Source organism: Chelmon rostratus, chromosome 12 (assembly GCF_017976325.1).
Source record: "Chelmon rostratus isolate fCheRos1 chromosome 12, fCheRos1.pri, whole genome shotgun sequence".
Classification (NCBI taxonomy): Eukaryota; Metazoa; Chordata; class Actinopteri; order Chaetodontiformes; family Chaetodontidae; genus Chelmon; species Chelmon rostratus.
In genome coordinates this window covers 16,529,058-16,555,412 of record NC_055669.1, presented here as the reverse complement: position 1 = coordinate 16,555,412, position 26,355 = coordinate 16,529,058, and the positions used below count along the sequence as shown (strand labels likewise).

The 26,355-nt window shown below is 40.9% G+C and overlaps 1 protein-coding gene across 2 annotated transcripts in view; it reads right to left on the bottom strand.

The window, feature by feature from the left end:
* asic1c (acid-sensing (proton-gated) ion channel 1c) overlaps positions 1-26,355 on the bottom strand; it is an 86,943-nt gene that overhangs the window by 3,833 nt on the left and 56,755 nt on the right. Inside the window, exons 1-8 of one of the 2 annotated variants that reach the window (XM_041949120.1) lie at positions 10,357-10,998; positions 7,405-7,555; positions 6,734-6,861; positions 2,168-2,318; positions 1,989-2,045; positions 1,387-1,540; positions 1,067-1,158; positions 632-711 (exon numbers count right to left, since the gene is read on the bottom strand). In XM_041949120.1, coding sequence (XP_041805054.1) covers positions 632-711; positions 1,067-1,158; positions 1,387-1,540; positions 1,989-2,045; positions 2,168-2,318; positions 6,734-6,861; positions 7,405-7,555; positions 10,357-10,998 — 1,455 coding nt within the window. Of the gene's footprint in view, positions 1-631; positions 712-1,066; positions 1,159-1,386; positions 1,541-1,988; positions 2,046-2,167; positions 2,319-6,733; positions 6,862-7,404; positions 7,556-10,356; positions 10,999-26,355 lie in introns of those variants that run through there. The other variant, XM_041949121.1, reaches the window with a different exon arrangement.

Below are 26,355 nucleotides of genomic sequence, written 5' to 3'. Positions count from 1 at the left end.
TTACTCACACATGGTTAACATCATGGTCAGTGACGTCAAAATTAAATATTAAAAAGTACAAATACATTTGCATGTTGGGAAATAAGCTTATTGGACAGTCAGATGAGCTGGTAACGCTCTCATGTCTGTTCAGTAAACAGCCAGCAGCCAGTTAGCTTAGCATAAAGACTGGGAACAGGGGGATGCAGCAACAGTTAAAAGTTATATATTATTAATTTTATCTGTATAAAAACTGAAGCAAGAACTACAAGTAATTTTACTGGAGGTAATGTGTTGGACAGTTCATGGCAGGAGCAGCTGACAGGCAACTCATGAAACAAATCAGATATAAGATGTTGCTGTAAGCTTTAAAAGTTCCAGGAGGTAGACAAAGCCAGGCTCGCTGTTTTCCCAGTTCAAGTCTTGCTTCTTTCGCAAAATGTCAAACTATTCATTATCATTCAGATTAAACAGAAGCAGTACAAATATATTCAATGGATATCTTTAACTTATTTCAGAAGGTATAAAAACTAAAATCAACTAGCTGTAAAGTGTTACACTGAAATATTTGCCTTTATATACACCAGGGCTAGAACAAACTGAATTAGTAATTAAAGGTTTACATTTTAATTGGTGAAAACCATCACTTTACCTCGTATAGGTAGTCAAATATTTCCAGTATCGTTAAAACACTGGCTCCGATAAACAGCCCCATCTGACCACCAATGTCACCTACAGAAAGAGAGATTAACAGATACGTCAGGTACGGTAATTGAACAATGGTGCGTGAAACCATTCCCTGCGCTGTCACTTCCAATTCAGTATCTCGCAGAGTAATCTGAGCAGAATTGTCAAAAGTGTCCATCCAGCCCCAGCTTCTCATCAGACCCATCCCGGCTGCCCTTGCAAAGGCATCAGATTATGAAAATGTGTTCAGCCTGTTTCACGAGTTCAAAGAGGAAAACCTCAAAGCACCAGGCGTAAGCGTGCAATGTGAAATGTGAGGTGGGGGCCCGCTGAGAGTGCTGATACTGAGGTCAACCACATTTCTCTGTCGCAATGAGCCTGAGAACTGCGAGAATCTTACCGAGAAGCCCAGCAATTTCATAGGCCTTCTTCTGCTCGATCTTCTCATAATTCAGAGCTTCAAAGAAGATGTCCAAGACCAATATATTTTCTCTGGGGAGAGGACAGACAAGAGCACACCCAAGAGAGTTTATTTTGGACGATTTCACATTACATCAAATGATATCTCACAATTCCTGTGCAACTATCTTTCATTATTGTTACATTGAAGGTGAACGATGGAGACCCAGGTCATGCTATGCCACAGTACATCCATCCATCAACAGAAAAATGAAAAGAGGCTGAGATCTGAATAACTGACTGCTACCATATAATACTTACCCAATATATTGCTCAGTTTTGTTGAATTTCTTAGCCAGATATTTAGCAGATGCCTTACTGGGGATCTTAACCATGGACAGCTCCTTGCCATAGCGAGTCATGTTGCAGGGGGTCTGACACACACAGTAATCGTTGTCTTTCTCTACCAAAAAGTCTGTGGATGATCAAAGTCATTTAAAAATGTTGTGATCACTGCGAAGAATCAAACAAACCTGCACACAGAGGCTCTCAGTGTCTGCTGAAAATATCTCTGCACACAAAAACTACATTCGCTGCCATCGTTCACTTTCCATGAAAGCAAATAATGACTGAAGCTATAACACAGAGGGAGAAAAAAGCTCTATGGGATTTATTTGATACCAGCCAAGCATGGACACATCACAAATCTTCCTAATGGAATTTTTTAACAATAATTTCACTTTATTATTTTGCTTCAGCACTGTCTGAGATTAAAGCAATTTCAAGTTAAAGCTACAGAGACATTACATAAAGGATGGAATGGTCTCATGGCTCTGCTGCTGAACACTTGGTTGAATTCAGACATTAATGCAAAACTATCACACTAACGTTTCATATTCACGCAGTAAAGTGCATGGGCTCACCTAAAGCTGGGTCAGCACAGTCTTTGTACTGCTCAGGTGTGCAAACTGTTGAGGTCCCTGTGTGAAAAAACATAAAAGTCAAAGTAATTACAACAGTAATGTAAAAAAAAACAACATAAGGAAACACGTGCATGCCATATTTTTTAATTGCTCAAGCCTTGAAGCCTGTGAAATCATACCAGGCATGTGAACCATCCTGCAGTTGCAGTTCTCCAGCAGGTACCGGGTTTCACAGTCAATGCGGCAGGCGGTGATGCTGTACGTCGAGAAGTATTCAGAGTCTATGGGAGTAGACTTGCAATCTCCCCAAGGCGGAGGGAGGTACTGAAGCTGAAAGAGCAAACAGCACATGTTTTCCCTCAGTATATCTGCACACAGGATTACAACGAAAAACATAATACAAGCCCAGTACAGCTGAAGTACAAAAGAGGACAACAAGCTGGCAAAGCCCAAAACAAATGTCTCACACATAAAAAATAAAATCAAATAAAAAAATACAGAAGCACTTAAATGAAAATGTACACTGACACAATACTGGTACATGTCCAGTCAGACCAACGTTATTGCTCATGTATAGCAGCAGGCAGACATCATGCAGAACGTTACTGATGCAAGTCTAGTCCCCGGTAGGAAGCAGAATACCATGGGAATAGAGGCAAGCTTAAGAGAAATCTGTAATATACAGAGTTTCAGACAGGACACCACAATCAATGGACAAATCTTACAACCCTGAGAACAGAACAATAAACAGTTTACAGTTTTCAAATGAACAAATACATGAATTGAACTGAATTTAATGGACATTATACAGAGCATTTCATTCCACTTAATGGTAAATATTTGATAAATAAATACAACCTTATGAATTAACTACTCTCCAGAAGCTTTGGAAGTATCTAGTATTGTTGGTAGTGCTCTATCGTCAATTAGCTGTTCAGATTTTCTAATCTAAACTGATGAGAGTTTATTACAAAACCACCCTGCCCGCATTGCCCCCCGAGTTTAAAAATGAAGTGATGATGTAGTGTGTAATCAGTTTGCAGTCTCATTAGAGGTAAAACTCTCATTAAAAGGTGAAGAGCAGGTCATTACATTTATGAGAATCTCAGGGAATTCTAAATGAGCCCACTAATGAGGAATATTTAATGCCTGAATTTTAAGCTTTTGGTTCATACTAAACATTAAACCCGTGGCGCTCGTCTTATAACTGCAGCAATGTGTCCCGTGTGTGTGTTTGTGTGTGTGCGCGCAATCTGTTAGTGCTCTCTTTAACGCTTTAAAGGAACCCCTTCTTTGGTGCACATTTAAGCCCGAACAGAACTTTCAGTCCACTTTAAAAGTTCTGTTTGCACCAATTTATGCTAATGAATGCATACTACTCATTTTTAACACAAAAAATAAGCAATTATTTATGAGGGCCACCGATGCTTGTTTGGGTATTTGAGCATGTAGCCACTAATTGCAGTGGGAGCTAGCCAACAATCAATGCCAAAGGCTCCTTCCTGACAAACTTCACTCAGAAACGATAATGCTACTGTCACGTTACGGCTCACTGTAATTCCCCCATCGTCTCCACCGGCTCTAAGCAGGCTAACTCTGACAATCTCGCGGTCATTTAGTCAATAAAAAGTGACAGAGATAGAGTAGAATTCACTGCAGGAGTGGACTTAAACTGGTAAACATGATTAAGCCTTTATTGAACTCCATTTCTAGCCCACAGACTCTCATAACTGGAGTTACACTGGAGATAAAACCCCGGTGCAATAAATGCCAGACTTCAAACTGATGCAAGAGTCCTCATGGGTAATAAAACCTAATGAATCACATTGTCTGGTCCCTCCAGATGACATTAAGTCGCGGTCCAGTGGATCGCCCCGAGAACACATAAAAGCACGACGAACAAAAAAAAAGGAAGGTTAACAGAAGTGTACATGGCAGTGAAGGGGTGAAGCCAAACAACAGCTTTGATGGAGATACAGACTTGGATGAACGGCTCAAAGCTGGAATGAAACACATTAGCTGCTCTTTACTAATACCTATTAAACAGAGAAGACAATGGCAACAAGGAAAGACTGCAGATGTTGTTGCATGTCGTTGCTTCAGCCACACGGACGGGGGACAGATGGCTCCATTCCTCGGGGAGGGAGGGGTGGACCAGCAGATGAGAGTGAGGAACGTGATGGCGGGTGTGTAGCTATTTAACAATACAGAATTTGTGTCATGCAGCAAGCCCAGACAGTCATACGCTACCCTCTGCTCTTGGGTGGAAACGAACGTTTGGAAGCCGGGGGCGACCCCGAAGCCCAGCTCATGGAGGAAAGGAGGCTCTGACTGAGTGTGAAGCTGTACCTTTATGCCGGCCTCATAGGACGTCTCATCTAGGGCGGGGGGGGGTGAGGGAACACAGCCCACATCATTATCAAAATAAAAAGAGGAGCAACAGCAAGGCAAGGGGCAGAAAGTGGTGAACCCCCCGGACAGGAAGGCAGCCTGTTGTCAGTATAACAACCAAACAGCTACAACTCCCAGTGGTGCGTGAAGGCTTTGCAGCATTGGTGTGCTGGTGGGTTGTCATTCAGCCATTCTCTTCTCACATCCACTCAAGCTTGAGTGAGGACACACCTCGGTTTCAACCATTACATAATTCCCGTCCAGAATTTGGTGGTACAGTCCTCTCTGAGCTCACAAGTCATTGCCTCCCATAAAAAATTAAATTCCTCTGACAAAAGCTTAACAAATGAAAAGTCTTGAGATCATAAGTGCTTCAGCCAGCTGTCGATTATTACACTGAGAGCAGTGTCACTGTACTCGTTGGGAGACTGACTGAAATTAATTCTGGCCAGGCTTTAACGACAGCCTAATTAATTCAGCCCATCTTTTAGGTCGTAAACACGTCTTTTAGCTGTCACTGGTGTGGGCGCGCGTGTCATCATTATAAATGACAATCCGTGCACTTTTGCTTTCACGAGGAATCTCCGTGATGGTGATTAATAGATCGGGTTCACTTCTCAGAGATGGCTGAATGATGATGCACTCGGAGCACTTCACGACACTCGTACAGAGAAAGAGAAAGAGAGTGAGACAGAGGCATTACATGTTTCAAAGCTGCGTCCCAAAAATAACATTTGTCATCTTTGTGGTGTCCAAGTGTCTGTTTCAGGAGACCAAACCCTGCCTCAATCATCCCATGTTATTCTGCTAAATCAAGGGTGGAAGATTTCATGTGATCATTTATCTCATGCTCATGAACTGACCAAGACCATTAACTTTAGGAGCAAAATCATTCAAATTAGGCTCAATAAATTGTTAAAATTAGGAATTTGAATAGCCGCTGGAGTGTCCATTACTTCTGGACTTCACAAGGACTGCTTATGCGGTGGACTTTTTAATGACCCTGCAGCAAACTACAAAAATCCACTTCATCTCAAAGGTAATTGTTGCAAAAACCTGACATCTAAAATCCCGAAAACAAAAACTTTTAAATGTTTGTGGCACAGGCGCCATTTGCTTGTGGCTTACAATGACATTCCCCTCTTCTGTCACTGCTTCCGTTTGAAAACCAGATGACTGGTGCTCAGCTCGTGTGCTATACAAGCCCAAAAAAAAGAATCTGAATTTGTTGTCTTGGCAACATCACATATTTAATGTACGACCAGAGCAGATTTTGAATAGTAAATCAATCTGAGCTCAGGGTTAAGACCTTGCACACAGGCTTTCTGATCAATTCTTACTTTTCATCCCGCACTGGCGGCAGTGAAGGGATAGCTGAGGACTAAGATCTAATCTTTAACAGTGTCTGCTTCTCTTGATACATGTGCTAAATCTCTCATTTTACCGTGCCCCTAAATCATCGCACATTTTAAAACACGTCTTCCAAAATAGCCAAGTGTCATCTCTCTCATCTAATGACACATACTTAAAGTGCTGGAATTGGGAAATAAACTAATACGATGACAGGTGGACCAGGCTTCTTTTAATGGTTCACTTCAACATCAAAGACATGTTGATCATTTTAACATCTTTCCCTGAAGATACAATAAGTCTTCAGAGGTCAGTTATTTATAGTGAGTCTTTAAAAAAGCCTTATGTAGGTTAAATGCTGCCTACAGACCATTTTAGCAATAATTCAGGCGAGAAAAATTATTCCTAATGTTTAATATTACTTTAACAATTTCTCTGAAGGGTGTTAATTATAGGAAATTGTTCAAACACTTTATTTCTTATTAATCAGAGGTAACATTTTGATCATTAAAGCCTGTTAGCCCTGGCTGTGTGAATTCTGTGAGTCTTCCTCACAGTTTTTCATCTTCGAATGCGCCACTTTTCACAGCATTCAAATAAACTGGATTTATATATTTTTCTTCCCATGCTAAAAGTAGCTCAATATGAAAAGTAAAACAAACACTGCGAGCTGCCAGATATTTCTGCATTCTGTGTGGTCTGAGTTTCTTTTGGCTCAGATAAGGACAGTATGCTTGTGTGCTTGAATCCAATCATTACTTGGCCCTGCTCTGACAATATGCCTTGGCTGCTGTAATTCGTCTGTTTCATGTACCCAAAAAAACAGGGTGTTTATACAACATTTCCCTCACAAGGTAAATCAAAGATGTGATTTTGCTCCAGGCTCTGTGACACAGAGGTAATGGGCACTGGCTGGCGAGGATTTGGGGACAAACACAAAATGAAGCGGAGCAGGAAAAAAGAAAAGGTCGAGGTTGGAGGGAAGGAGGCTGAACATTAGGTACCAGTTGCTGCTGACATGACACAAAAGTTTGAAAACCAGGGGCCACACCAAATCCCAGTTGGTCAATGAAGGGCGGTTCGTCCTGGCTGTGGATCTGAACCTTGATGCCCGCTTCGTAGGAGGTCTCATCTGTGGATATAGCACGCCAGAAAATGTAACAACAAGCACGGGTTGCCTGTGGAAGCCCGCTTTTTGGCTCTGGCACTGATACTTAGTGCTCCCAAACCCCATGCTGAAAGCTAATATCAGAGAGACACTCATATGTTAGTGAGGTGGACCGCTATTAAACAGATTTGCAACCAACGCTTTATTACATGCTGTCTGCTTTATGATTGTATGGTTCAGTGGCATAGTTGTCTGCCGTAAATTGAAGACAATATGTCATTGAATGCATTTTATTAGACCTGATGTCAGCTGGAGACATGGAGAAACATATCAAGATAATATGCTATTAAACATGCTAGTACGTCACTTCTGTGGAGTTAATTCTGCAGACATTTAGCAATAAAGTGAAGAAGACGACCTGGGAAAATCTTGGGATTTTGTCATCTATATATCAAGTGATACATCCACATGTTTAGCAATGACAAAGGACTAAAAGAGTAGTTGAGATTTACAACCCAACAAAAGGTTTATGCAAGTTAAAACATTACCGTAAAAAGCTGCACTGACCTGTCTCTCCCCAGACCGGCAGGTATTCATCCTGCTGAATATCCAACATGATCTCCAAGCCATTCCCCGTGCCGCCTTTTAACGTTGTCAACAGAGGGTTGCCGTCTAATCCGGAGTTGAATGTGTAGCATTTTCCGTAGCGCGTGTAGATCTGCAAAGGGCACAGGAAAAACAGGAGCGTAAATGAAAAGTCAAAGCCTTCAGACTGTGCTGTGGTAAACTGTGCACCTGTACAAGATGTATTACATGTCAGCCTGTAATTGTGCAGGACGGCTAATCATTGCAGAGGTTTTGTGATTACCAAAGAAAGCAGCACCGGCTTTAAACAGGCACCTGGCAATGATTTGGGAAATTAATGAGCTTTCCTTTGCAGCGGCGGCGGCAGTAGCTATCAATCTTTACCCAATTTCACTCCAAATTTCCCCTGAGTAACTTAGAGTGAAGGCACTAGCTCGCTGTCATTAAATAAGAAGCATCTGAGGTGGAAGCTCTCTGGACACACAAACAAACTCGAAATTGGGTTTGAAAAAGACATTTGTGTGTCCTGACTCACAAACTTCTTAAGAGTCCGAACCTGTGCCAGTAAAGCTCCGCGGTGCTTAGCATTTGATGTGCAGTCACTACAGTGGGTTTGCTCACACCAAATATCTTCCTGATGTAATTAATCCACGTGAGTTATTTATTTTCAGATTTCGCTTCAGCACTCACAGTTGATAGACTGACATTTTTATTCGAGTTTATGTATTTTCCCTGTGATTGGAAAATTCTCTGTCTTCCGCCAAATAAGAAAAAAAAAATGTGCATCATGATTAGATATGGTGACATTTTCAATCCAGCCTACAGTTGGGATAAAGTGAGCTTTGCTCTGAATACAGCTTGAGGGGTTGGGTAAATACAAGATAACTCTATCATTTTGAGATAAGACTATGAAACTGTTGAACAGATTAGTTATGCAACACTCTGAGGAACCAGAATATCTATTCTTCATGCATTTCAACACAATATAAAAACCTGCAGCGTTAAGAATCGCTACAAACAGCTGCCATATTAGTTTCATACCATTTAAAAGTGCGACACACCTACGTATGGCTTACACACAGTCGCAGATAAGTTTAGCAGAGGGGCGGGAGGGATTTGAATTTTATAAGCAACTGAACAAATTAATAAAAAATTTACTCATTACTGAATATTCAAAATTGGTAACTGATACCACTGAATGTATTGTACAGACATATTTTACATTTTCTGGGCTTCACAAAGAAAATTCCAGCGTCCAATAACAAACAAATTAACAAAAAAAAAGGAAAAAAAAAAGTGGCTCATAAAATGATTATGACCTTTTGTTGCTTTCATATAAACCAGTCTACAATGAAAGTTACAAGAGTAATTGAGCCACACTTCCTACATTAATGATCATGATTGTCCAAATATCCTTACTTGGCCAACAGAGAGCGGTCAAACATGATACTGTAACACCCTGACAAAAAAAATCATGGCTGCAGGGGTGATGTTTTTGCTGGCTGTCTATATCTGTCATCACCATTAAACAACAAGCAGTTTCAGGAAGGATGATGGTTAGTTTTTACCCCTCAGTGTGGTGAGGTCTGATGGCAAAAAGCTCAACCAGCTCTGCAAAGCTGATCTCGAGAGATCAGAGTCAGTGTTCCATGTCCAGACTCAGAGAGACTTACATGCAGCTCAGACAGATAAGACAGTGCTTTGGTCCTTTCCCTCTGCTGGCTGCATAATGAGGTCTGCAAAGTGACTGGTAACCTATTTTTAAAGATGCAGATTTAAGTTTAGATAAAACGGGAGCTTTGTTCAGTCACACCACAGCAACACCATGTGTAGCGTCAGATGTGAGCACACAACACGGTTTAGATCCAAATCAAGACTCCAATGTGGCCATGAAGACTGATTTTATAGATGGTGGAGGCTCTGCACTGGTTTGTGCAGAGCAGGGAAGCCACCGTTGACAGCTGACATCTTGTCATGTGCAGGACTTTGCATTTCAAACTGCCTCAAGGTGTGCTGAAGTTGTCACAGTTACATTGTTTTATGTGTCTGTAATCTAGAAGCTCAGATCTACAAAGGCGAGTGGTTAAATGTGATAATGCCAGTAACGGGTTGGTGTTCTAAATCTGCAAGATTTAAATTATTCCCAGATTTAAATTATTCTCGGTGCTCTACAATAAATTAGTCACTCTGCATGCATACTTCTCACTGCAGGAGCTTCTTCTTTGGCTCTTTTAAATATTTTTTGATGACGTTATAAGGTGTAAGTTCGTGTTGAAAGTATTTCATAGAATTATTACCATTCGGAAAAGTGAAACTAGGATTTCTGAACATTATCCGCTTCCTCCATGCAGCATTCAGTGCTTACTTACAAATGAAAGCCATAATGCATTCAGGTGTGGTGTTTTAAATGGGAGACTCAGCTGCATTTTGGAAACAAGACCATAAACTCCACATGCCCTCCAGATGTTTAATTAGAGAAGATAAAATTTTAATTCGAACTGATCTACGACATCTGAATTATTAATGTTCTAATTTTTCCCCCTTAACATGTTGTCACAGGTTATAAAGCAAAAATGCGTTAAAGCAACTCGCCAGGGTGAACATACTGAAACTGTACAGAGAAAAGTGTGAAGTAGACAGTCATTGATGATGACACGACATTGATTTTCCACCACAACATGAGGGTAACAATGTATTTGTTTCCTTGAGTGACTTTTTGAAGACATCAAGTTTAATAAGGAAAAAAGCTGCCATGTCTGACAGGTAAAAACAGGAGAGGCTTGTTTGCAGCTTTGAAACATCGACACCTTAAAACACCCTGAGAGAGTGCCTGCTGGAGGGTGCGTTGTCAAATGCTGACATGAATTATTAATACACCTTGCAAACAACATCAAATCCACACCTGACAAACACCATCTTTCTTTCTGTACATACAGTGCTGAAGTTTTTGTAGGTGCAGGTTTCCCCGCGGAACCTGCACTCCAGCAGCATTTCCTCCAACTGGTGTCCGAGGCGTCCCATCATCTCGGTGGTGTTGATGCGGTAATCAGGGTGCGGACTGTAGTTGTTGAAGTCCAGCAGACTCAGGAGACCCTGCTTGTGGCTGTCTTTAAGGATGGACAGGCTCCTCTCCATCACTGTGTGATTTGGATACATGAGGTCCATCCAGTAGCCGCTGTGATACAGGTCTTCCCTCGTCAGAGTGGAGACACGGAACACGTTTTTATTGCAGAAAGTAACAGCTGGGAAGGACATGTTGTGAGCCCACACCATGTAGATCTTGGTGATAGCAGGGTAGGACATCAGGTAGAGGATTCGATTCCAGGACCAGGTGACGAGGAGACTGACACAAACAAAGAAGGCCATGATCCAGATGACTCGCTGCGGTTTCGACTTGTCCGGAGAGAAGACAAACTTCAAACCGTGGATCTTGGTCCTCATGATGAAATCCACCGTGATCTCTTTCCACGTTGGCTTAAGCGAGCTGGGCTCTTTGCTTTTGAGAGGGGTCTCTTGGGCATCATTTTGCCTGTGTGGCCCCAGGGCAACTGATTCGGATGTGGCTGCTTCAACCATAATTGCTCGTGTCAAGGCAGGCGTTTCTTCACCAAATGTTGCTTCTTAGCAGCCCCAATTCACACACAGTGGCTTTCTCCACAACCATCTCCAGGTTTGTGTTTCTCAAATTCCAGGTAGCAGCGACTGGAGTCCTAATGTGCAGCTGTCCCCCTGTTCAGGCTTGAAAATTCTTTGCCGTAAGGATATAAACAAAAGGAAGTGAGCTCCTTGGGGGAGGTAAAATTGATTTACATAATGATTCCTTTATGAGAAAAACAGCTGAATCACTCCATTAACAAAAACCATCAAGCGTAACCATCACCAGTCCTTCATCAATAGATAAATGGACGTGATAATTGCAGATGTAAGCGACGACTTCACTCCCAGAGGCAATCACTTTGAAAATCCGGAGAGGCTTACCCCTGTTGCTCAGATCTTTCACTCCTCCATCTCTCTCTCCAGTGGCAGACAATACTTGCAGATTTCGGTGGTTTCTGCCTTTGTGCTGTAGCTGCCCAGAACCCAACTCCTCCCTTTTTCCACAGATTGAAGAGATGCTTTTTAGTCTGTTGACTTGCAGCCTGCAGAAAGGAATATAAAGCTTGTTGCCCCCCTACACACACTCTCTCTACAGTCGAATGGAGAATGAGGTGGAGCCAGTGGATGAAATTGTTTTCCTCCGGTGATGAAGTAGACCTCCAATGGTATTGAGAGGCGGGGGGAAGGTATCAATCAAAGTAGAAATAATTCTGATAAAGAAATCCCGCAACAGAGAAAACGATGAAGTCTGAAATTCTTAAATATTGAAGAATTTGCAGCTTGCTCATGGATCAATATATCTATATAATTGATAACTGAAGAGAGCCGGCTATTCGGAGGAAAACACTGCAAAACCCCCTTCAAAATGTGTCAGAAATCTCCGTTACAGCACATTTTCTGGTTCTCCTTTTTTTTGCCAGTAGCCAGTATAATTTCACAAATGCAGTGTAATGAGGGCTGACATCCTGCTGCATGCAGATGTGGCTCTGGCTGATATTAAAGGTGCTTTGCTCCGTTTATGTGAGACTATCAGAGGATTCTGCTTGGCAGAAGGCACGGCTTCACACTGAGGCTGTTTTTTTTCATTATGTTAGCTGGAATCCTTTCAGTCTGTAATGTGAGTATTGGCTGAGTAACCTGATCACAGCTGTGGTGATATATGGTTGTAAAAAATGATTCTGAGAGGGGAAAAATAGCTCTAAATGTTGGATTACTGCGTGCACTTGGACGAGAAGGTGTCATTTGCAAGTTTAGATGGAATGAATTGAACTAAATAATTGTATTCGACCTAGTTTAAATATGACACAGAAGAGAGTGACTCATGGGCATCACGGGGTCCCTGACTCACTGACTGGAATGATGCAGAAATGTCAAGAGATGCCAGAACTGATCTGCCAAATCTGAGTCCATCAATATGTTTTAATGTCCCCATTTTCATCTTAAAGCGTGTCGTTTTAAACCACAACTTGCTGCTTTTACACTTTGGTTTTTGTACAGAGAAGCCTTTTCTCTTTTTTCTACCTTCTGCTATCCAATAGCCTTCAAGGCTTACCTGTAGTGCCTTTCTTATTTACATGCACTGTCTTATCAAATTACTGTGTTGTAGTGGTAATGTCTATGTTTTTTTTTTTCATAATATGCTTTCCTTTAATCAAATCCACTGATGAGTGATAAGTAAAAACAAATGAAAGCAGGAGTTTGATTACTGTGTGAAATGTAATTGGATGTCATTATCACAAACTGTGAGAATGGTTTGGCAATCACACATTAACTTTGTCAAGACCACGCTGTCATTCAGCACGGAGCATAAATATTTTAAAAAAAAAAATGTAGCACAGGATTTCCTTCATTCAACAGTAATACCTAAAGGTCAAACTGTAGACTTCTGGTAATTATACACTGGAAGTCTCTCTGTCTCCAACAGCACAATTGTTATTTAACTGAGATGCAAAACTTAATTTAATAAAAAAGATAATTTCAAAACATTTAACTTCATCCCTAGCCAGTTTAATTATAATTCAATTGTTCATTCATAACAAAGAGAGAAAGGGGGGGACATGCCAAACAGTTTTCTCTGTGTTCAAAAGTTGTGGTAATAACAATCTGATAAAGTTAATGAATGTCTGAATACTGACAAACACAGAGAAGCCAAAGTAACAGCCTCAATACTGTGGCATTTCTTATTTTCCCTCTGTGTGCTGTCAGGGCGTTCCGGCAGCAAAACAACTAAATTAATTGCCTGGATCCAGCTCGTCCAGCTCCTGCATGTCATGTCCACGCCACGCCTATTTTTTTTCTGGCTTCCAGAAAAAAAATTGCCTCACGCTCAAACCTTTTCATTCTTAGAAAGAACCGGATAGGCATTTTTTAATTGTAGAATTAAGCATTATCTTTTTGCGAGAGAAAGATCCAATCAAAGTGAATAATAGCCTCTTTTGGCATCAACAGTGATAACCACCTCGGTCTCAGACCCAATAACGAAGCAAAACAAAGAGGAGGAAAATGCTAATGCTGTGTGAGTGGCAAGCAAGTAAATAACTCCAACACCACCAAATCAGAGTTATAGCCGACAGCCTGGTTTTACCACTGATTGACCAGCTGCATTGATTTCCCTCATTCTTGTTTTTTTTCGGAAACATGTCAATTGATATGAGGCACAATTGACTGGTGGCTTACACGGTTGAGCTCATTTGTCCTACACAAGCTCAGTGCAGGCGTGGGGTGTGAGGCTCTCCTGGTCTCTGAATCGTCAGCAGTTTGATCCAAAGCTCAATTTCATTACTCCCAGCTCCAGAGGTTACACAGGCAATGCATGACAATCATCATTACTCTTTTTAACATTTGCTTCCTGTCTTTGACAGAGCGGCTCTCCTCCAGTGGACTTTAAATTCCGCCTTTTACTGCGCGGTGCGTTTAAGCACAAGCATGTTTCCAGGGCACCTAATAAGCAACGTTTGATCAAACCCTTTCTTAATAACTTTAATGTTACATTCTTGTTTGTGTATGTGCTTTTTGTGTGACTGGCTATGTTTCTGTGTTATGTCTTCTGTCCGCACTTACATCTACGATCTTGATTTCACTGAAACTACCGAAAGGTTAGTACTAAAGCTGAAACTGATTAATTGATTAGTTGATCAGAGGCTGCAGAAACAAGCTGTTAAAAAAGCTGTTAAATTATCCCCTTTTAGACTGAGGGTGGCGACCGGTTCCACATCAACAAATACAGATTCCTTGGTAGGAAAACAGAGCACACAGTAAACATTCAGAGTGATAGATGTGAACTGCTTTGCACCCTAAAAGTGAAGATATCATGAATGTAGACCTTAAACATGAATTAATTGGGTTTTTTGACCACTTGGGGCCGTGCAACAAGCTTCAAACGCAACAAAATTCAGTGTCGGAACAGTTGCCTATTTACACATCTAGCAGACATGCAGCTACGGCATACTGTATGGAGTAACATTATTCATTTGCAGTCAAGTTTGTGCCCATCTGATGAATGTAATAATCTAATATTTATTCTTCTTTTAGGTTTGTTTTTGGTCTTCACCAGCTCCTGAGAGGTATCTGGCTCTTTAGCTGTGAAATGCTCGTTGTGATGACCTTTGTGTGTTTGAGCAGGAGGTGTACAGTGTGTTTATACCTGTTTTTGCAGCAAACAGCTGCCTGTCTCTGCTGGAAAGGCCACTGATGAATGCTGAGAGAGTGAACCAGAACAGTTTAACTGGAAACGAAATACAGTGAAACGCTCAAGAGATGAGGGAAACTGGAGTTGGGAGATGTGTACCAATTTGCCATAAGACAAGGTCGTCTTATGAGATACCCTTATTATATACTTTATTTTATACTTTTTATACGTATATGTGTTGGATATTAATCACTATTTCTATTTTTTGCTCATTTGAGCCCATTTACAGCCCATTCTCGCCTACTCACCCAGTCTTACCTTACTTTTCCACCATTTAGCCTATACATATACGCATTATTTTAAATACTTGTCACTGTGATATTACTGCAGAGTATACAAGTGAATTTTAAAAAATAGAAACTTAGTTTCCTTGGAGAGAATGGCAGTTTTCTTTGTAGCTAAGTATTAATCCTGTGATACGAATAAAGACTTACTGCTGATTTACTGAGGCGGACTCAAACCAGGCAGATATAAAAAATTATTTTTACTGTGCGCTGAAACTAAAACATGCTTTCCCTTAGCGCTAAAAAACATGATTAAATAATCTGCTTTTCCTTTAGCAAATCAAGAACAAGAAGTTATTATAATAATTACAATAAACCCATCCTTCATTTTTGCACTAAAGGGCTGATACTCAATAAAATACACATGTGTGATGGAATTACTCTATTTAATTTTTACTCACAAAACACTTATTGCACTTTCAGTAACAAGATTTTACTCGACAAATGTGAAATCTACCAGCATTTGGGGCGTGGCAGGTGTTAATTTCGGACGATGTTCGTGTTTAGCGGTGAGTGTGTGTGTGCGTGGCACGGTGCAGTTTTTAAATTATGATGGTAGAGGACTATCTTACTTTGTGTGTACAGGAATTTTGTATTTACCCTGTACCTGTGTTACGGGATATACAACCTGACTGTATAAAGAGGCCTAAGCATTTTCAGTCAACTGCATAAAACACCAAAGTTTTCAGTTCTGGTGTAACACTGCAATCATGTTTCCGCACTGCAGTGTTTTTAAACTTTTATTTTTTATATGACTGCCTCCAACTTTTTAATACTGTGTTTATTTGTGAAATCACTTCATAAAATCATTAATTTAATTAAAATATCCCCTACAAAACCACGCTGCAATCACGCCAGAATATAATGGCTGCGGGCAAAAGTTAATGATTTTTCTTGTGTAAAATTGCGATCCTCCTTATTGAAAACACATTTCTGCTGCTCACACATTTCCATTGTTATCTTTCTGTGGAGGCAAACACATTTCATCTTTGTCTCAGTATTCAAGCATGTAATTAGAGGATCATGGTGTAATAACATTTACCAAATTGAAATGAGCAGCTGATTGCTGCTTGATGGAAAAGAAAAATAGGACTATTTGAAAGACGTATTTGCACATTTATTGGCCAACTTTAAGACCAGCTCAGATATCCCTGAGACAGTCGGGGAATGACACTAACCATCCTCTTTCATGTCAAAGCCAAGCTGAACCCCAGAGGTCTCATTAGAGGAGGAGCAGAGTTTTGACTGAGTAAAGGAAGAGCTCCTTCAAGGGCCAGCGAGAATGTTCAGCACCAAATGAAATACTGGCAGCAATTAGATGCACATCAGAAATGCACACAGCACAGACAGAGACGGGGACAAAGATAAAAAAAAAAAAGAATAAAAGCTATATTGAACGTTAATATCCAGTCACTTTAGAGCGAAACTAATTAGTCGATAGTTGACAGAAATCAATAACAATTTTGATAACTGTTTAATTGTTTAAGTAATTTTTGTAAGTAAAAATGCCAAAACTCAATTGGTTGAAGCCTCTCAGTTGTGACTCTTTGGCTTGCTTCTTACGGTGTATTCACACCTGGCTCGTTTGCAGCAGTTGCTCTGAAACTGGGAGCGGTTCCCTCGAAAAAATCAGTGTGTGTGGCCATGCGTGAACACAGCGCCCGCGCTTGGACGCGGGACAGAACAAGCGAGCCGAGACAGCCGAGAAGGGGTGGTCTCTCCGGACGATCTCTGGAGCGGTTCATTCATGGCGTCCAAGCAAATGGAGCAACCACCAGCATTCTGTGATGGTGCATATGTGATTTCTGCACGATTTCAAAAGCTTAACCGCTAATAAATTAACCTGCTGATCATGAAATCTGTCCTTTTCTACCTATATTCAACCAAATACAGCTTAAAGACAAGCTATTTGCTGTTCAAACTGACAGCCCTGAAACTGTTTGATGAAACAATTTGATGCCTGTATGTTTACCACTGTCTTACATCACCTTTTCTTTGAACAACACTCAGTAAGCGATCGGAGGCGTATATTTATGCAAACATTTTTGAAACCACACGTATGCCCATAATAAACAGGTCGCAGGCTGCTGAAACTGCTGTGCTTGTATCCTACTCCATGTACTTTGTGACTTCATGAAATCCATCAAAGTGTGACAGCGATCATGCAGCAATAAGCTGTGATATAACTGTACATTCCATACATTATACACTTGTTCGTCATTATTCATAACATATGTTTGTTTTGTCGTCTGATAATGCTAATAATGCTTTTAGCAGTTATTTCTTTGTGAGTGCTTCGTGACACCAAAGAACATAAATACACACATCAGAAGCATTAAAGTGCAGCATATCCTTCTGTCAGTCACCTGAATTTGATTTCCCCACGTGGGGCCCGGTGATGAAGCGTGACAATCGACCAATCAGTGAGTTAGCTGTCAGTCTGTACAACAGCATGTTTACTCCTCTTGGTCCGGACCAAATGAACTGAACTACAGGCGTGAAGAAACCCTTACTCTTGTATGATACAGCATATTATATAATATTTGGGGTTTTTGGATTGTGGGAAAGAGAAAACAAGCAATTTGGTTTGTTATCTTGTTTTTAATTAAACTGTGATGGGCAAGTTTGACAATTTTCTGACATTTCATCAGCCAAATGACGAGAGAATAATTAATCAATAATGAAAATTAGAGGGAAACTGAGAGAGGGCAGACCTCTATCTATAGGCCACTCTTCTATGATATGCAGATATGCAATTGCAGCCACTATATATGTCTGGCTATATTCCCAAAACTACTACAATTATGTCAACACACAGTTGTGCCTAGCTGAAGCCTCATCATCTCAGCTGTGCATTTATTATGCACTTCTAAATTACTGCATGTTCTCATTAAGTGCAACATTTTAACAATTGTCCTTGATATCTCTGGTGGAGTTCATTGCAGATATTTCACATTTGGACATAAGAATATAATTAGTTGCACAATATGTATTTATGTTTCCATAGCCACACCCGAGAGCTCCGTAACAACTGCTTTCTGTAGGAAGTTTGAGCAGCTACACATGTCGGTTCCCTTAGAGGATTACTGGTACCCGTGACCGGATTGTGATATGGAGTCACCATATTTCTGCAATTCTTCTACCGGAATTTAAGATTTTTGGTATTTTTTCCACTAAGATATTAAGAATAAGAATAATCATGTAGTTTCCTGAAAATTGAGCCAGTAGTTTTTCAATCAGTCAATACACAAATCACATGATAGAAATGATAGAAAAGCAGCTAGTTATCATTTAACTAAATCAACAAATCAATTCATTGACTAATCATTTCAGCTCCATATAGAAATCTTCCCTTTGTTACCTTTGAACTGTATTCTCCATTGACAGCAACATGACTGCAATACATTCGATTATCTATTCAAGGAATTTAACTTCGAGTGGACAGACGACATGAGCAGGCGAACCGACAGCCACTGACATGCATGCTAGTCTTGAATTTTTTAGATAAAAATTCATGAAGTTCTGTAAAATCTGAAACTTGAATAAATAAAGCTGGTTTATTGAATATCAAGGAAATGTTCCACATATATTACACCAAAGTTTTTCCACCATGAGTTCAGGATTCCTAATGGAGATATTTGATATGCAGCATGTCACACTCTTCACCACTCGCCCTCCTTGAGAATTTCCATACCTAAAATTAAGGCCAGAGAAAAGCAGAGAAGTCCACTGTGATTCAAGATGACCAAACAAATGCAAATCTGGAGGAGACAGACGGTTAGAGCCAAAGCATTTGCAAACAGGGATGCCGCTCCGGTGGACGGGCAGCTTCTTTAGCAGAGGGAGACATCTTGTGGCCTGCCTCTAAATGAATCTAACCTCTCACTGCATTGAAAAGCAACAGAGCCGCTCTGTATGCTGCACAAGTAATGCAAGGGAAGCAAGAATGGATTTTTAGCTACGATGGACTTCTACTTTGAAATACCTCATATAAAATTCATCAAAAGGTGAAAACATTGGCATGTACTTTGAAACTCACACAAAGCTGGTTTGGAGGAGAGTACATTCACTCTATATTTTACTGGTCAGAAAACTGTTTTATTTTACTGTTTATTTTCCTAAAAGTGTTGTACTGCTGCAGCATGTTTTTCAGGTTCAGTAAAGGAAAATGCAGGACTTAGTGTTGCTTATTTGAAATGCACAGTAATTGTAAACATCTCTGACACAGCACAGCACAGTACAGAACCCTAACCCACCCTGGCAGAGCAGGTGGAGGGCAGGTGCAGTCAGTATCATTAAAAAACAGACGTTGCTGGCTACGCCCGCCGTCTTGTTCTCTTGTTCCATTCCAGGCGGAATCCAACTAAAAAAAACATAAGTGCGCTGTCACTCAAGCTTTCAGTCTGCCGCCCGGAGTCACACTTTGATAAACTCATTCCTAAAATTTCCTCACCGGTGCTTTCATTTGCAAGGATAATCTTGTGGGTTTTTTTTTTTTTTAGCATGTTTTCATCTTGTTTGCTCAGCTGGAGGCTTTTGGTATCCGTTCCTGAATCCATTCTGCCTGCTTGCCCAGAAATTAAGCAAAGTAAGCACTTGCCAGAGGCCTAAAAGTGCCATCGAGTAACAGCGTTCCATCAAGAATTTCTCCTGCTGTCAGGTGAACATATTACGAATTCAAATCATACCCCTAAACATCCGCAAGGCTACACAGGCTGTCTCTCTTTCTGACGTTCAAAGAAATGGCATTACAGAGTCTAAATGTAAAGGACTTTTTAACACTTGGAAGTGGATTACATCACCACTCATACTTCCAAAAAATGATTCGCTGTTTCCAACAATCTGTCACACCTGGCTTCCCCTGTACATTGACTCGTGGTGTCGAGGGGAATCTCGGTTTACTTGAAAGGAGATAGAATACTTTAGGAGGTGCAACGCTTCGCTTTTATTGGCTAAGAGAGCAGGATATAGATCTCAGAGGCCATTAGCGGAAACAAAAGATACATATGGGCATGACAGGCCAATCTCAGATCAAAAGGACATGAAACCATGAGTATTTCTCATTTTTCTTGCTGTATAACAATCTTGTAAAATCTAAAAATCTGGACATAAAAAGGCCTACCATATGCTTCTGTTTGGATATCACACGATGCCAGAAGGCCGGTAATCTACAACATAACATAATGGCACTATTGGTTTTGGACGGAGCCATACTTGTGTCCGGTGTCTCAACCTAACAAGCTAATTAACTTAAGAAGTTTTGTCAGCTGGCACCTCCAGCGTCAGCCTCTGGTAGTATCTGCTCTCCGATGTGCAAGTCAGCAAAAAATGTCCGGGTTATGAATTCCTTCACTGTTCCTCTTCAGAGCCATTGATCGGGCTGCCAATACAGCACTTACAGTAACAGTGGCTCCCAAACTGGCCTTTACTGACACTGAGTAATGGAACAAACACATTAGGTATTTGCTATTTGGCCTGTCATCTACGCTCACTGCCTCAGATTTGTTTATTTCATTGTTTGCACTGTGGAGCTGTATTTTATCTCTCCCCTCCTTTTTCATGCTCCAGGCAGCACTGTAATTTTGTGCTCCTTCACACACCTCTTCCCTTCATCTCTCCTAATGCCTCCAGTTGTGCATCGCGGCGCTGGCTCAGCTCCAAAGCAGGCTGAATCACAATGATGGTGTCAGTCCTCAGCTGAGTCCCAGTCCCACCTCAATCTAAGCACAGCACTGCCTCCTTTTCCTCTCTCGCCTCCTTTCCCTTTTGTTTCCACTCTGTCTTCGCTCTCCCCTTCAACTCCAGTTCTTCCTTTTCTCCATCTCTCTTGTATAAGCCTGTGCTCTCGTGTCTTTTTTCCTATCTCCCACACCGCCTCTGTCTGCAGACAGACTCATTGTTTCAGAACGGGTCAAACACTCAATCCTGACTTCTGCTTCCTCTGCTCACCTTTCTCTTTTTTTGACCTGAGCCAACTTCAGCCTCCAGACTATACTGCAGTGGATGAAGCAAAACACCACATCCTGGTTCTGTTTTGGCAGACCCTGAACAAATCCCCAACCACCACGCACAGACCATAATGTAATATCAAAAAGGCTCTGGCTTTGCTTTCAACACAAGCTGATACCTCAACAGGAAGTTCAATTACAACACACGAGATCAACAGTAAAAGCATAAACTGGTTAGAATCAAGTGTCCGCATTGGCGCAAGCAAGCTGAAGGACTGAGCTAGTGATCGATTGAAATGATATTACTCCAACTTCAGCATGCATCCTGCATATAAACACTGACAGATGATTTATATAGTCAGAGCCAATCTTCCAGGTTTTAATCCAGAGCAGTGAGTTGGGTTGTGCGGTGCTGCTTACGCTTTTGAGTATTAATGAGGCAATAAATCACGCACCAGTTCACAGACAGCGTGTAAGGCAACAAGATGGAGGCACGAGATTAATTCTGATAATGAAATAAATCCTGCACCGCAAGTCATATGGCTGATCAGCAGTGTTGAAATCCAAAAACGTTTTCTTTCATGTCATGTTGAGTGACGTACACACTGTGACATACACACCCATGTACGTCTTGCAGAAGCACAGGAATCATTGAGTGTAATCTGAACAAAGCTTATAGCCACAGTTCACTCGCAGATTGATACAGGGACATTCAAGGCTATGTTTCTGTATATATTTATAGCACTGGGTAGAAAATTTCCAGCATTCACCATCTGCCAGCCTTTTAATATCTGAGACTCGTTCTCCTCCAGTGAATTACAGCATCCTCCCTCCAAAAAAATATTTCATTACTTTATGCAGAGGGAATAATTGCACTTGGGGGCCCTGATATTTCCTCTCCAAGATTTCTCAATACCACTGCACCCATATCCAGCTCATTAGTTGTAACATCTGGTCTTTCCTGTCACAGAGTTTCTTCAGCTACTGTTTCTTTGTCTGACTTTGGCACAAAAAGGCACATTCACGCATAAACACACATCGGCGCCCATACAAAAGAACGACTAAAATGACATCAAAGATTGCAGCATCGTACAGGTAATATGTTAAATTCTGAGGGAGCAAAAATAATAGCACCCGTAGAATTTTAAATAGGAGAAAATAATAGTCTATTTATTCTAATAGTCTACCGTTTTAGTGCCATATCACAATGCATAACACTCAAAAGTAAAATATATCAGCAGAGGCGTTAGGATAATTTTATGCATATATTTTCCACATGCACAGAGCTAATTGTCAGATGTTGTCTAGACCTTGCGTGAGTCATCTTGCAGTGATGTTGCTCAAGTATATAATGGGTAATCTCAATTCCATCACATCTCAGCCTCTGTGAGAGGACCTGCCTCTGAGCCTCCCACAGTAAGATCAGCAGGCCGAGGAGGGGGAATTCAGGCAGCTCCATGAATTTTTAATTAGTCTCCTCTATACTTAGGCCCTCAGAGCGTCTCCAGTTTCTGACATTTAGCTGAAATTTGCCCTTTGTGTGTGGGGATGAGAAACAGCCAAGGTCACCTGACCAACCACGGCATATCAAAATCTGCCTTTATAAACGTACATGTGCCATTTAGCTTTTGGAGCCACGACTCAAATCTGGTGCTTGATTTTCATGTCAAGTCTGAAGCTCTTCTTATAGCAGATGTCAGGTTTGGTGTGGGTTGAAGAGCTAAACCTCATCTTTCCATTGAAACCACTGTCTCTCACACAAAATAATAGTATTGCCACTGTAGAGCTGGTAAGTAATTAATATAAATCATTTGCCTCACTTTCAGTGCTGCTGGTTCTCAAAGAAATTGTGCAGCATGACAAGCCCATCTTGGTGCTCGGCTTTCATCGCTCAAATCAATGGCCCATTTCATCGAAATACAATCCTTCCCCTGTCTCCGCAGCAGGACGATTAAGTTCCATTCAAATTCTGCTGACATGATTTTATCTCTTTGGTAGAGGCCTGAAAATTGAGGGGAAAAAACTGGGATTTCACAAAAAAGAAAGCACACGGGTTAAGAAAAATTGCAAAACTGACACTGTTATGTTTTGGTGACATTACGTGCTTTTTGATTCTGTGTGATGAGACAAAACACTTGCACATTTGGTGCCATTGCTGCTATGAAGATGATCATTCTTATGAGGTATTTACAAAGAAAAACTCTTCTGGTCTTGAAAACAGCATATGTTCGCTTCATAATGCATGATGCATGATGTCAGCGGAGATTTGTCGAACCATATGGCACCTCCATAGTTTACATGTTTCTGAGGACACGTTTAAGGAACTAACTCTCATTTCTCCTTCAAGAAAAATGACTATTCATAGTTGTCACAAAATGAATAATTAGACACAGTATACACACAACATAAAAAGCGCCACTATAAAAGACAAGTAACTATCTTTCTGCTTTTGTCACCAGCTCGTGTAAACAGAGATAAAACATTGCTTTATTAGTATTCCTCAGAAATTTTTCCTGTCTTACACCCCAATACCTGTTGTTCCCCCTAAAGCTACTTAATCTTCCAAACATGGCATTAATTATTTAAAAACGGAGGATTATGGGGCAATTACTGAAAAAAAAAACAATTAAGAAATGACAACATAATTTGAATGAAAATGACATCTCTTTCCCTGACTGTATCTGATACGGATGTGTGTGTCTCATGACAATGCTCATTTTATAAAAAGAACCACTCTCTTACAGCAGATCTCTGCTGTAATGTCTCCTGGCGTTCATAGACATGAACTGACTCATCCAGTATTTCATTTCACCATAGGCAGAACGAAGCATTCAAACTGTAGGATTATAATGACGACTAAGTAGCTCACAGTTGTTGGCATTGTTGCCAAAGGCTTCTGCAGATGTTCAAATCTGGTGTTCAATAAATTTAATTTTCCTTTAATTTAATCCATAATTTTTGATTTTCTGACAAAGAGAACTGTACCAAACAGTCCAAAGCTTCAAAGCCTCAGTCATAACGATGGCATTCAAATTGTGTTTCAAATGCCGCATTTTATTTTGCATTTTCATTTTCTTGTGTTCATTCGTTTTCCACACAGTACTTCTGCAGTTCCAGATAAAGATTGGACAACACTAACATTATTGTACTATACATTTTTTTACAGTTCCATTACAGTGGCTGAGAAGCACTGTTTCCGACTTGTGTGATCCAATTTCCAGTAACTCCAGAGGGTTGTAAAGTCAAAGTCAAAATGTATTGAAAAAAGACAGATGTAACAATTCCCAAAACTCACAACATACTTTGTTGTGACATATTCTGCTTCAATCCATATCTATTGGCATTTAGCCTTCAAAAAAATAAAAAATAAAAATCAATGTGGTCTCCCACCTGCTGCACACAAAGGAAGGCGTGCGCCTGTATTAACTGGGTGGTCTAGATGCAATCTAGCAGCACCCTAAATTACATTCATATAACCACAGCAACAAAAAAATCTGTTTCGGCTCTAATCCGAAAACATTAAATTACTTAAGTTAATTAGTATGTGCATTCTCTCGGCGCTCGTCATCACTTTCATACCAACAATAATGTTGCTGAAATTGGCAGTTTGGAAGCGTTTTAATTTTGGCCTCTATTGGATTAACTGGATTAAAGCTGACAAAACTGACAAGTTATATTCATTAAAGAAAGTTGATTTAATAAAAAAAGACTTATTTAACGTGACAAATCACTAAATTTAAATTGAATTTAGATTTGATTAGAAAATCTCAATAGATGCTTTGAACGTAACAAAAAAAGACATCTGGTACAGACCTACTAATAAATATTCAGTCTAAATATTTAATAAAGCTGTATTTGTTCTACTGAGAACATTTGAAATATTTAAGATAGCACTCCTTCAACCTCTCACAGCTCACCACCTAAAGATTTGCCTTTTCCATGCATTGATTCTGACGCAGCATGCACTTATTTCACCTGAGGTCAGACCCACAGAAGGAGCCATACTTACTGTAGTAAAGTTCTCGGGACCACAGTCCTTGCCTCTGTATTTGCAGTCAAGCAGCATCTCATCTATGTTGTGACTAGTTCTCTGCACAAACTCCAGCATGTTGAACGTCTTGCTGGGGAAAAACTTGCTGTTGTCCGTGGGCTGCCCCAGAGCAGCCATGAAGTCGTCGAAGTCCCCTTGCTCCACACCCAAGAGCCCAGCCATCCAGAAGATGTCGTTCCTGCGGATCTGGGACTTTCGATAGCTGTTGTAGTTGCAGAGGGTGATGGCTGGGAAGTACATGACCGGACTGTCCATTTCATCCAGGATGGTGACATGAGGGTACCGGTAGTACTCGATCACGCGGTCTGCCACTTGGTAGAGGAAGATGGAAAGGGAGGAACTGAACGCGGCGGCCCAGAGCAGCCGTCGGATAGTCACTCCACCAGGCAGGAAGATGTGGCTAAGGCCGTGGAGGGTACAGTTGGCCCCAAACACTGTGATGTCTGAAGGCGGACGTGGCGCTTCCTCCTCTGGGGCTCCCATTATCACCAAAGAGTTTCCGAGTTAAGCTCTATGGATACTTGCTGGATATTGCCCTGCTGCAGTGGTGACCAGCTGAATACTGCAACAGGGAGGTTCACCTAAACTAAATGTACAAAGGAGGCTGGATCAGACAGGGTCTATTTTCCTCTTTGCACCCGAGGGAGGGGAAGGGGTTGGATATCTGGGGCTGGGAAGTAGTGATGGACTGTTATATCAACCAATCCTCATTAAGATCTTAGAGGGCACATTGAATTCAAGAGATCCGGTTTCATTTGGGAAGGAAGACCTGATCCCACAGCGTGTAGTGGAGGATGGATCAGACAGGGATACACCAGAGAAGCAAATATGAAAACTGAAGCCTATTCAATTTAGTGACCTCCAACACACTCAAATCCTTTTCTTTTTTGGCATCATTCATTTTTCCAGGGAAGTTGTCTGGACACATGTCACTGTTGCTTGCATAATACCTTGTAACTTCAACTTCATGACCTGAAAACTATTGTTTTAACATCAGAAGAATCCAATGGTTTTCAATGAATGAAAAAACACTACGACCCAGTGAAAACCCACTGGAGACATCACAAGTGTGTGGTCACACTGCTAAAAACAAGGTTGTCCTTAGTTCCTGGAAAGTTGACATTTTGCAGATACAAAATGTCAGCAATTCCCAATTAGCATCACATTTAGTTACAGTGGCGCACACAAAGCTTGAGCTGCCATGTACAACCACAATAATGTATTGTTAGCCACTGGGAGCTACACTGGGGAAAAGGTTTAGTGCTTTCCTTAATGAAACTTTAACGGACGTTGTTGTGAAAGGCCAGAGTATTACTCATTCATGGCGCCCATTAAGCTTATTGCAGCTGGATTCAAAGCTGGCAC